At 39.8% G+C, this 13,452-nt stretch overlaps 1 protein-coding gene across 4 annotated transcripts in view; it reads right to left on the reverse strand.

Annotated features, from left to right (window-relative positions):
• DIP2B (disco interacting protein 2 homolog B) overlaps positions 1-13,452 on the reverse strand; it is a 304,374-nt gene that overhangs the window by 29,076 nt on the left and 261,846 nt on the right. For all 4 annotated transcript variants that reach the window (XM_066368716.1, XM_066368715.1, XM_066368713.1 and 1 more), the window contains 3 exons: positions 10,267-10,468; positions 4,709-4,818; positions 4,488-4,568 (listed from right to left, as the gene is read on the reverse strand). In XM_066368716.1, coding sequence (XP_066224813.1) covers positions 4,488-4,568; positions 4,709-4,818; positions 10,267-10,468 — 393 coding nt within the window. The remainder of the gene's footprint in view (positions 1-4,487; positions 4,569-4,708; positions 4,819-10,266; positions 10,469-13,452) is intronic.

Genomic DNA, 13,452 nt, shown 5'->3' on the forward strand with positions numbered 1-13,452 from the left:
GTTGATGCTTCCTACTCCTCCCCACTTTTCTTTCCCTTTCTCTATCTCTCCTCTCTAAAATGAATAATTAAAGTCTTAAAAAAAAAAAAAGAAAAGAAAATGATCATGGCCAACACCTCAAAAGTGCCCCCATGAGCCTTCTCTTCTCTCCAAAGATAACCACTATCTTGCCTTTTTAATGTTAACTGCTGATTTTCTTTTTCTTTATACCACTCATAAAATTTTAAATTTTATATAAATGGAATTGAACTGTATATACTTTTGTGCTTTGTTCCTTTCTCTTAACATTGTGTTAGGAGTCATTTGTACTGCAGTGTTGAGGTGTAGCTCATTCATTTTGTTGCTGTATATTTAATTGTATGAATACACAACAATTTATTCATCTACTCTACTGTTGACAGCACTCACTCTTGTACAATACTCTGGTGCATAAACATGTAAGTTTTGGTCAGGTATACACCAAGAAATGGAAATGCTGGGTCACTGGGTTTGCCTGTCTTCAACTTCAGTAGATAATGCCAAATTGTTTTGTTATGCCAATACCACATGGTCTTAATTAATGGAACTGTAGATCTCCAAAAAATATCAGGATAAAAACAAGTTTTACTGAGCAGTTTCTTTTATAAATAACTTTTTAAAATTAATAACTTTTTTCTTTCAATAATATGAAATAGGACATGTTCCATAGAGAAAACTTAGAAAATACAGATAAATACAAGATATAACCACTCTTAACATTTTGGTATATGTTTTTCTGGGGGTTTTATTTATTTAATTTCCCCCCTCCTTTTTAAATGACTATATTATATATAAATTCACAAGCAACATTTTTTTTTCTTTTACAGAGACAGAGAGGGAGAGAGTCAGAGAGAGGGATAGACAGGGACAGACAGGCAGGAACGGAGAGATGAGAAGCATCAATCATTAGTTTTTCATTGCGCATTGCAACACCTTAGTTGTTCATTGATTGCTTTCTCACATGTGCCTTGACTGTGAGCCTTCAGCAGACCAAGTAACCCCTTGCTTGAGCCAGCGACCTTGGGCTCAAGCTGGTGAGCTTTTTGCTCAAACCAGATGAGCCCACACTCAAGCTGGCGACCTCGGGGGTCTCAAACCTGGGTCTTCCACATCCCAGTCCGACGCTTTACCCACTGCGCCACCGCCTGGTCAGGCACAAGCAACATTTTTAAAACAGTATCATATCATAATATCTTCCAGAGGCTGTGTAGTGTCTTAGCTAAAGATGTGAGCTCTGAAGCCAGTTTGGGTTCAACTGGAAGAGCTAATTTTCTGCCCTACTACTTACTAACGCTGTGACCTGAGGCAAGTTATTTTATGTCTCTGTGCCCCACTTTCCTCAACCTTGAAATAAGCTATGAAACATAAAGCCCTCAGAACAGGGTCTTCAATAAGTACTCAATTATTATTAAAATGTTATATCCTATTTTTTATATTTACACATTATGAATATTTTCTGGGTCATCGAATTTTCTTCTTCAATACTGTTTTGAATTGCTAAGTAGTATTTCATCATGTTTCTTTTTTTTTCTTTTTAGTAAGAGGAGGGGAGCAGAGTTAGTAAGAGGAGGGGAGCAGAGAAACAGACTCCCACATATAACCCGGGATCCAACTGGCATGCCCACCAGAGGGCGATACTCTGCCCATCTGGGGCATTGCTTCGTTGCAACCAGAGCCATTCTAGCACCTGAGCCTAGGCCATGGAGCCATCCTCAGCACCTGGGGCCAACTCACTGTAATAGGGCCATGTTTGCAAGAGGAGAAGAGAGAGAAAGAGAGAGAGAGAGAAGTGAGAGGGGAAAGGATGGAGAAGCAGATGAACACTTCTCTTGTGAATCAAACCCAGGACTTCCACATGCCAGGCCAATATTCTACCACTGAGCCAATGGTCAGGGCTCTTCATGTTTCTATACCATAATTTATATAGTCAATCATCTATCTGTTGGACATCAGGGTTTAACATTAAAATATATTTCCCTTTGGCAAAAGCTGGGTTAAAATTCATGACAATTTCTTACATTCTTTTTTTTCATCCATGGTACAGTAGCAAACTAAACTTCAGTCAAGGAAGGAATAGGAATAATGCTATGTAGTTACAAAACTTTCTGGTAGTCTGGCTGAATCCAAGGTAAAATGTTAGGATATGCAGAAAAGCCTGACCAGGCAGTGGCACAGTGGATAGAGCATCAGCCTAGGATGCAGAAAAACCAGGTTTAAAAACCTGAGGTCACTAGCTTAAGTGCTGGCTCATCTGGCTTGGGTGCAGGGTCGCTGGCTTGAGCATGGGATCATAGACATGACCCCACGGTCACTGGCTTGAGCCCAAAGGTTACTGGCTTGAGGTCCAAGGTTGTTGGCTTGAGCCCAAGGTCGCTGGCTTGAGCAAGGGGTCACTGGCTCGGCTGGAGCCCCCTGGGGTCACAACACATATGAGAAAGCAATCAATGAACAACTAAAGTAATGCAACTATGAGTTGAAGCTTCTCATCTCTCTCCCTTCCTGTCTGTCAGTCCCTGTCTTTGTCTGTCTGCCTCTCTCTCAAAAAAAAAAAAATATGCAGAAGAATAAATGGACTACATGTCCTTTAGTCATCCATGTATATTACTTCTATGATTAATAAGCAAATTTAAATTTATGCTTACTAACAAATATCTAGGCTATGAGTTTCACAGGGCTGTAACTTTAACTGTAGCCAAGCCTGGAAGTGGAATGGGGAGAATGCTAGATTGACATCTCACTGACATGAAAGGACACTAATCAATCATGGCTTGAAAAGAACCCCACTTCATATATAAGCGGAGCAAGGGAGTCCCAAAGTTTTCTCCTATACAGCAGTGGTTCTTAAGGTTTTTAATGACTATTTGCTAAGATGCATAGCATATTCTTCACATTAAGTTCTATACTGCATAAATTCTCAAAGGGGTGTGTGTATGTGTGTGTGTGCATGTGTGTGAAATAAACCAGAACCTAGGGAGAAACAGGACAGAAGGAGACAATTTGGGTATGTTCCCTAAGAGAGTGCAGTAGGGCCTGCAGTCTCTTTTCTGCTGTGAGAAATGCTGTTATATGCCATGATCACAGTACTTTTAGCCTCTGACTTAGCCATTAAAGCAAAGAGACCTCAGCAGACTCCCACAGAATGTGTAATTTAAGAAAATACAAAAATAAAAAAATACAATATTCTGGCAAACCATCATTAGAAAACAGTAAAGGCACTCTTAAATAATTTTCAATTTGTCTTTTATCTGTTAGCAACAAATCATTTAAGTATGTATCAAAATAACTCTGGTTTTTAAAATGTTAATCTAAAGTCACTTTCTTCCTTGCAGGAATCAAAAAACTAAAAGTCAAACTGGGTAAAAATTATGTGACATAATGCATTCTATACCTCTGTACATCCATATAATTGCATCGTTGGCCCCACCATTCCTATCAGAATGAATACAGACGATCTGATTATAACATAAGAAGAGAAAGTATTAAACAACACTGCAGGAAATCTCATTTCAACCTTGGATGATTGCACAATTTATCCTCATATGTTAAAACAAGGAGATATCAGGACTGTCTTCCTCAGAGTTGGCAATAGAAATTTTCTGATGATGGTGATGGAGGAAGATTTGACTTGGGGAGGGAGGAGGGTAAATACACAACACAGTGTATAGAAGACGTGAAGAATTGTGCACCTGAAACCTGTATAATTTTGTTAGCCAGTGTCACCCTAATAACTTCAATTAAAAATTTTTTTTAATTTTATTTTAATTTTTTATACTAAATAAAAAAAACAAACCCTTGTGTCAAGGGCTGACTTTCAATAGATCACAGCAAAAAAAATTTTTAATGTTTATTTAATTGATTAGAGAGAGAGAGAGGAAGGGAGAGGGAGAAATAGGAAGATCAATCTGTTTCTGTATGTGCCCTGACCGGGGATCGAACTGGCAACCTCTGTGCTTCGGGACGATACTTTAACCAATGAAGCTATTTGGCCAGGGCTAAATTTTTTTTAAATAAAGAGATTTTCTGATGAAAGAGATCAAGAATGCCTAAGGCCCTGGCCAGTTGGCTCAGTGGTAGAGCACTGGCCCAGCGTGTGGAAGTCCCAGGTTTGATTTCCGGCCAGGGCATACAGGAGAAGCACCCATCTGCTTCTCCACCCTTCCCCCTCTCCTTTCTTTCTATCTCTCTTCCCATCCTGCAGCCAAGGCTCCATTGGAACAAAGGTGAGCTGGGTGCTAAGGGCGGCTCCATGGCCTTTGCCCCAGGTGCTAGAACGGCTCTGGTCACAACGGAGCAATGCACCAGATGGGCAGAGCATCGCCCCCTAGTGGGCTTGCCAGGTGAATCCCAGTCAGGCGCATACGGCAATCTGTCTCTCTGCCTCCCCGCTTCTCACTTAAGAAAAAATAAAGAGTGCCTAGGATACTCCCAAAACATTCAGCTAATTTGATACACAACTGAATTTTTCATACCTTTGCATTTAACAACATGAAGAGTATGTGGTCAGGAGTTGCCTGGGCTCGCCACTGTAGTATTTCTGCCAGAAATTGGTGCTAAAGTCACAAAGCAAAAGAAAAAAAAATCAGGGCCAGCAACTTTTTAAAAGTTGAATAACACATATTTCATGTGCTATCTGAAGTTTAAGTTCACTCCTTGACTTGTCTGTAAAAAGCAACACTTCTGGAGTACTTACCTTCCTCACTAAATCATTCTCTTCAATTTGCCCGAGATCCCTTCCTGCAGCTTGTGCTATGCGTTTTCCAGCAACCAGATTCCCAACCATCACAGAAGCAGGCCCTACACCTGTAAGTAAAGACAAACTCAACTCTCTGGAGATGGTAATTCAAACTACACACCCCAAAACATTTTCAGATGACCATAACTGGTTCAATCAGACTGAGCATCCTTGTAGGCACTGGAAACACAGAAGCAAACAAGACAAAGAGATTGAATTTGAGTAGGTAAAGGCAACTGATAAGCACATACACAAATAAAGAAAAAACAAAACAGGACCACAGGAGAGCTGGAGATAGGACGGGGGTGGAGTCCAGGTTCCTATAGCTTGAGTGTAGGGAAGTTTTCACTCTGAGGAGGTGACAGTTGGTTGCATCTGTACTAATCATAATACAACCCTAAAAGTGGGCTTAACAGTAAAGAAATCTGCTATCTACGAGGACTGAGAGTGAGCTCATCAAGAATATCAGAAGTACTTTATTAAAAGTGAATCCAGACTGTAAAATATTCTATAAGACAACTGGCCTGGATTCTTCAAAAATATCCATGTCTTGAAGATAAAATAATGCTGGGAGCTTCTAAATTAAAGGACAGCCAAATGCAATTCATGACCTTCACTGAATAATGAATTAAAAAAAAAAATCAACCGTAACAAATAAGTGAAGAAATTTGAATATGCACTATGTACTATTAGACGAAAGCATTATATTAAGGTTAAATTTCTTAATAAGATAATGACATTGTGGTTGACTAAGAAAATTTTAGGAGAATGTTTTTGTTACTTGGAGATACACTGCTGAAATACTTAGGGGAGAAATGTCCTGATGTTTGCAATCTACTTTCAAAGCGTTCAGTAAAAAAAATGGTAACAGTTGGTGATTCTAGAAGTTATATGGATATTTGTTATACTATTCTTTCAACTTTTCCATAGGTTTGACACTTCAAAGTAAAAAAGGAGAATTCTCCCACTCTCAAGGTAAAAAGTGCTAGTGTTCTACATGCTTTTCTTGGTGGTCATTTAAAGATTAAGACTCCACCAAAAAAAACCCCACAAAGAATATAAGAAAACTTATTGTCAGCTGAGTTTTGAATAATGTTGATGCAAGGTTAGATTAATATTTACTATTTTTTATTTTCAAAATCTGTTGCTTTTGAATATATTGAAGCATCTGAAAATAAAATCACTTAAATCAAAGAATCAATTTTAAATATTTGGGGAAGCTGGGTAAAGGGTATAAGGGAATTCTTTGCACTATTTGGCAACCTTTTTGTTTGAAATTATTTCAAAATAAAACATCAAAAAATTCAAAGAGGGTAAAGTACTCCAATACTATGATAGCTGAACACTTTTAGTTGAACAAAGTGCCTTACTGCAATTATAAGTATAATATGCAAAATTCCTTCCTAAGAAACTGCATAATAATTACAGATCTATCACATTGGAGAGGTTTTTATATAGGCAGGATTCTGCATATTGACTAAGTTTCACAATCTTGGACTCATACTATAAAATAATAAAAGTGTAACACTTTAAAAAGTAAACTTTTTGAAGTTTTTTTTTTTAGATATTATTTACTGATTTTAGAGAGAGGAGAAAGATGGTGGTGGAAGACTGGGTATGTGCCTTGAACAGGCAAGCCTAGGGTTTCAAGCTGTAGACCTCAGCATTCCAGGTCAACACTTTATCCACTGTGCCACCACAGGTCAGGCCCTTTTCAGAGTAGTTTAAAACAACAAAAATAATTAAGCAGCAATTTCTGCAGGTCATTCTATGTAACATTTCCTGAGTCTATAGGTCACAGAAAGTGAAAAATTACTGAAAGCAGTAACATCTAGGGAGCTAATTGCTGACATTTTGTTGTACTTGTGTGTGTGTGTGAGTGTATATTGATTTTAGAGGGAGAAAGAAGAGAGAAAGGAAGAGAGAGAACCATTCATTTGTTATTCCACTCATTTATGCACTCATTGGTTGATTCTCATTTGTGCAATGATGGGAATCGAACCCACAACCTTGGTGTATCGGGATGATGCTCTAAACAACTGAGCTACCTAGCCAGGCCTGTTCTTGTAAATATGTCTTATTTTTCTCATGAAACTCTACATTTCCTGTGGCAAAGACCACTAGTCATCAACCCCACTATCTATTCTCCTCCTCGCCATTAGAAACAGAACCACCAGTTTGTAGCTGAGCAAATGCTGGAATGAAGACTATATTCTTCAGTATAGGATAATACTATGTAAGGGGAAAGAATATATGCAATTTTTAGAAAATATGTTTACAGGAAGAGAGTATTCCATTCTTTGTCTTTTTCTCCCATCTGTTAGCTGGAATGCAGGATTGATGGCTGAAGGTCCGGGAGCCTTCGGACGACTGTGGCAGATGGCACTATTTTCTTACAATCCTTTTCCTTCCCATCCTTGCTGTGTTTACATGGAAGGAGTACATCTCTCTGCTCTACTGACTTTGGGCATGGACTGATTTGTTTGGGAAAATGAAATGTTAGAAGATATGACATAAACAGAAGCTTTAAATATGACTGTGTGGAAAATAAAAGTTATTTTAAAAAGTTTGTGTGGTTTGGCTTGCTTTCTTGCTTTGCCATCTGCTTTGAGCAAAACATGACCCAGGTAGTTGCTGGTCCCATGATGAGGAGACACATGGAATGATTCTAACCCAACGTACAGCCTGGAGCCAAGCCAAGCCCAGATGATCCCAGCTAAGCTCCACAGATCCACCTCCCATGAGTGAAAAAAAATGCTTCATATTTGAAGTCACCGAGCTTTAGGGTTATTTGGTATGCAGCATATCTATTAATAATAGTTAATTGATACAATGCCAGAGCAAAAACGTGGGGCACTGGAACTGTAATGACTAAGGGGCTGCCATCTTAGTCCTGGACTGCCTAGCTTTGCCTTTCTTTTTTACCTGAGATAAACATAAACTTGTCTTTTAAGCTGCTGCTATGTTTTTCTGAAACGTTCAGCCAAGCCAAAACCAGTCCTAACATATTCCCATCTCTCTACTTCTTTTCTATGCCATGTTTTTCAAATTGCTTTGGTCTGACCCATACATATCCCACTAAGATCTTATCACGTAATAACAACAGATAGCAAAAACACAGGGTCCAAATTTTATGCTTTCCTTCATCAGACAGATGGATGTTAAGCCCTTGTGGGCTTAGGAATAAGTCTTTTAAATCAATTTTATCATTTAATAAAATTAGATAAAATCTGGCTAGCAAGAGCAATATTTTTAAGGATCTATTATTTCTCTAAGTAGCATCTTCTTGTGTTTGTGTTTGTGTGTGTGTATATGCATGCGTTAAGGAGCATCTTTTAAGCATCTACTAAGACAAGAAAGTTTGTTAAAGGAATCCTAGATTAAATGCTGTTTAAATGGAATTTTACTCATATGATAAATGCATGTAGGATTTTAGTGCAATAGGATTTGAGATGGAGGATTGCATGTTTTATACATCTATCAGATACTTAGGCGGGTAATATGGAGATACTTCTTTTTATACATTTCTTAATTAGAAACACACAGACTTCTGGATTTAACTGTCCCTTTAGAATATTAGCCTCCATAAACTCTTTTTTTTTTTACAGGGATGGAGAGAGAGAGAGAGAGGGATAGATAGGGACAGATAGACAGGAACAGAGAGAGATGAGAAGCATCAATCATCAGTTTTTCATTGCGACACCTTAGTTGTTTATTGATTGCTTTCTTACATGTGCCCTGACTGTGGGCCCTCAACAGACCGAGTCACCTGTTGCTTGAGCCAGCAACCTTGGGTCTAAGCTGGTGAGTTTTTTGCTAAAGCCAGATGAGCCCACGCTCAAGCTGGCGACCTTGAGGTCTCGAACCTGGGTCCTTCCGTATCCCAGTCCGATGTTCTATCCACTGTGCCACTGCCTGGTCAGGCAGCCTCCATAAACTCTTATTCCACTAACAGAAATTGATACATACCATATACACTTTAGCTCTTCACACACTGTTACCAAGATAAGGTTAGCTGGCGAGCTGAGAATAATATATAGATAAACAACTGTGATATGATCTTAGCCACCAGACCACTGAAGTAATAGATACTGCAGAGCAGAGTATATTAATATTTTAATATCCTGATAAAAATATCCTAGAAAGTCAAGGGCTACCTATACTTTATTATTGTATGTTCATGTTTGCTTTTCAGTAAAAGCTGTCTTACAGAAATATAAATGTCATGCTTCCCTTTCTCTTCCTAATCTTCCCATTTTATCTTCTCTTCACAACACAATTGGAGGCTGATGTGATGATGTACACAGTGTGTGTGGTGGCAGTGGGATCTATAAAGACCAGACTTTGACTCTCGTGTGTTTTAAGGCATATAGGAAACCAGGAGTATCTCATTAACTTCTCAGTTAAATGAAAAAGCATTAATAAACCTTAACTATTTCATGTTGGACTGAACCAACAGTTTAACATGACTGACCATCAATCAATTACTCTTGCTTTAGCCTCCTATCTCAGCACTATAACCTAGGTCCACTCAGAAATTAGGCAAAAGATTAAAATTGATTGTTTTATTTTCCATATGGCACTTCACATACTCTTATTTGCATCTTGAAGTCATACGAATATGGCAAATGGCAAACATGCTATTTATCTGTACTTATAATCCAGAAAATTTCTGAATTAAGTATCTTTCCCTTCAGAAGTGTTATAGGTCCAAATCAGATCCCTGTAACTAAAAAGGAATGAGGGATGACTCTAGGTAAGAGTCCCAACAGAAAAGCAGGATAACTTAGTGATTCAGAGTATAGATTTTGTTTGTTAGTTTATGTATTTATTTTTACTTTTTTAGAGAGAGAGAGAGAAAGGAACAATAAAGAAAAAGAGAGAGAGAGGCAGAAACACCAATTTTTTTGTTCCATTTATTTATGTATTCACTTGGTTCATTCTTATGTGCGCCCTGAACAGAGATCGAACCCACAATCTTGATGTACTTGGGATGACGCTCTAACCAACTGAGCCAGGGCCAGAGTATGGATTTTAGAGTCACTCTCACCTCTGCCACTAACTAACTATATGACTTTGGGCACAATTCTTAACTTTCCTGAATTTTATTTTCCACAGCTTGGGGCAAAGTCTTAGGATCACATTTGTAAAATGTAAAAATTAGCTAATATTTGGCTTTTAGTAGGCACTCAATTAATACTAGCTATTCTTATTATCAGAACCTTCCTTTATAGGACTTACTTTATTCTACTTCTGCAAGTGGGATTCTGATCATCCTGATTCCATATTTTATATGCAGGAGAAATAAAGGAACACAACTAAGAATTCAGAAGAGGGGCCAATAATAAACCCTGAGAAGCCTATTCTGTAGGGTCTTGGTCCTCCCAGCTTTCAGACAGCTGATAACCAAACTCACGTTACTAATCTTTGATACTCTAGAGAAAGAATCATGCTGAAAGAACTCAGCTTCCTGAATTAACAATTTTAATATTACATTTTCAAAGCCAGCATATTACCTGGTTGCTTTTGCCGGGGTTTTGGCAAGTTGGTCACACATGTATGTGGGCACATGAGGATATTGCACGGATGTAAAGATCCTTCTAGAAAGAGCTGTTTTGTTTGAGATATATGGATCCCTCCTAGTGGAGTTTTTGGCAATGTATTAGCAGGCACCAGAGCAAGACAATAAACCCCCACTTGATGAATGCTATCGATTGCCTAGAAAAATAAAAAGAAAAATATTTAGTGAGATTAATTTTACTACATTTGACATCCTCTTAAAATAATTCATTATTCTACTCTAGGACTTTTCTTTCTCTATCCATTCTATTCTAGGTCTAGAATATGGTATTATTAAGATCCCATATGTCTAGAAGTACCTAATCTTTTCAATGATGGTACAGGTCAATAGAAGGGGTTAAGACATGATCTAAATGGACAGAAATGAACACTGATTTGCAAGCCTAAATATGTTCTCTTTTAAAAAAAAAATATTTACTTACTGATTTGAGAGAAAGGAAAGGAGAGGGTGAGAGAGAAAGAAACATTGATTTGTTGCTCCAGGTTTTTATGCATTCATTGGTTGATTTCTTTTATGTGCCCTCATCGTGGATTGAACCCGCAACCTTGGTGTACTGGGATGACGCTCTAACCAACTGAGTTACTCAGCCAGGGCTGTTCTCTCCAGAGTGATAATGTAGAAAACCTAGACATTTGTTTTGGTTCTTTTTACATTTTATCTACCCAACATAGCTCAATTAAATTGAGGCAAAGTATTTTATTATGAATACAACAGAAGCTCTGTAAGTGGGCCCTGCTTAAGTGGTTCACCAAGTTAGTAGGAATCTCCTCTGCAAAACATCTGGGCAAGCAAGGCCCACTGCACACAGCACACTGGGAGCTGCTGGCCCCCTCTCTGCACCTCTGCCCCAGGTCTACACCTGTGTGCTTGCTGAGCAACCGCTGTGCTTGCTTCTACACTTTTTATGCCAGCTGTTCTTTTTAGTGTTTACCTAATTTAATTATTAAATCAATTGGTAAAATATAAATGCAAAACAATATAAGCCCTGGCCAGATAGCTTGGTTGGCTGAAGTGATGTCTGAAAGTGTAGAGGTTGTCGGTTCAATTCCTGGTCAGGGCACATACAGGAACAGCGCGATGTTCTTGTCTGTCTCTTTCTCCCTGCCTCTCTCTTAAAAAAACAAACAATCAAACAAACAAAAATACCCCAGAAAGTTACACTTTGGAAAGACTCATTAAAAGTGAGCTCCTCTGAAAAATCTACTGTTGATTGGTATGGTCAAGTTAATTCTAAAAGGTAAGGATTGCCCTGGCCGGTTGGCTCAGTGGTAGAGTGTCGGCCTGGCGTGCAGGAGTCCCGGGTTCGATTCCCAGCCAGAGCACACAGGAGGAGCGCCCATCTGCTTCTCCACCCCTCTCCCTCTCCTTCCTCTCTGTCTCTCTCTTCCCCTTCCCGCAGCAAAGGTTCCATTGTAGCAAAGTTGGCCCGGGCGCTGAGGATGGCTCCATGGCCTCTGCCTCAGGTGCTAGAATGGCTCTGGTCGCAACAGAGTAACGCCCCGAATGGGCAGAGCATCGCCCCCTGGTGGGCATGCCAGGTGGATCCTGGTTGGGCACATGCAGGAGTCTGTCTGACTGCCTCCCCGTTTCCAACTTCAGAAAAATACAAAAAAAATAATAATAATAAAAGGTAAGGATTAGATGTTCAGGTCCTTGTTCAAATGCTCACGTTTTAATCTAACTCAAAGGAAATGAAACTAAAAACCAAAGACAATGCATTTGGATGTTGTTTATGAAAGTAATTTAACCTGGAATTCAAATTGGTGTACTCATACACTAATCTGCATGAAACGAATGAGCACTTATGCTTTGTGTTAAAATTTAATAGTTGAGGCCCTGTCCGGTTCGCTCAGTGGATGGAGCAGTGGTCTGGCACACGGAGTTCTGGGTTCAATCCCTGGTCAGAACACACACATCTGCTTCTCTTCCCCTCCCTCTTCCCCTTCTCTTATTCTTCCCCTTTTATAGCCAGTGGGTCAACTAGTTCAAGCATCAGCCTCAAGCACTGAGGATAGCTCGATTGGTATGAGCATCGGTTCCAGACAGGGGTTGCTGGGTGAATCCTGGTGGGAGTGTATGTGGGAGTCTCTCAATTTCCCCTCCTCACTTGAAAAATTTCCCATTTTTATGAGTTTTGTTTTAATTGACTTTTATTTTTACTTTTTATTTTAAAGAGAATTTTCATAACAGTTTATTCATACCAAACTGACAACATAATGCTAGGAGCAGAATCTCAAATACTGTACAGAATACCAGTTCTCTGGTTTCTTTTATGACTTTGAAATTAAGGAGAGGACATAAAGAAGATTTCATGAAGGATGCTTGAACCACCTTTTTAAACTACCTACCAACCAAACATACCAGTTAAGGAGATCCTATTGTATTACCCACAAGTCTTATGAAAAGGAGATACACCTTGGCAACATCATTCATAACAGATTTACAAGGCCTTTTATTGAAACAACTTAAAAGGGTAAAAGAATAAACTTGATGCCTGACCAGGCAGTGGCACAGTGTCATCCTGGGACACTGAGGACCCAGGTTCTAAACCTCGAGGTCATCAGCTTGAGCGCAGGGTCACCAGCTTGAGCATGGGATTGCCAGCTTGAGCGTGGGATTATAGATATGACCCATGGTCACTGGCTTAAACCCAAGGTCGCTGACTTGATTCCAAAGTCACCAGCTGGAGCAAGGGGCACTGGCTCGGCTGGAGCCCCCTAGTCAAGGCGCATATGAGAAAGCAATCAATGACCAATTAGGATGCCACAACTATGAGTTGATGCTTCTCATCTCTTTTTTTTTTTTTTTTTTCTGAAGCTGGAAACGGGAGAGACAGTCAGACAGACTCCCGCATGCGCAAGACCGGGATCCACCCGGCACGCCCACCGGGGGCGACGCTCTGCCCACCAGGGGGCGATGCTCTGCCCCTCCAGGGCGTCGCTCTGTCACGACCAGAGCCACTCCAGCGCCTGGGGCAGAGGCCAAGGAGCCATCCCCAGCGCCCGGGCCATCTTTGCTCCAGTGGAGCCTCGGCTGTGGAAGGGGAAGAGAGAGACAGAGAGGAAGGAGAGGGGGAGGGGTGGAGAAGCAGATGGGTGCTTCTCCTGTGTGCCCTGGCCGG

This window comes from Saccopteryx leptura, chromosome 2, assembly GCF_036850995.1.
Source record: "Saccopteryx leptura isolate mSacLep1 chromosome 2, mSacLep1_pri_phased_curated, whole genome shotgun sequence".
Lineage (NCBI taxonomy): Eukaryota > Metazoa > Chordata > Mammalia > Chiroptera > Emballonuridae > Saccopteryx > Saccopteryx leptura.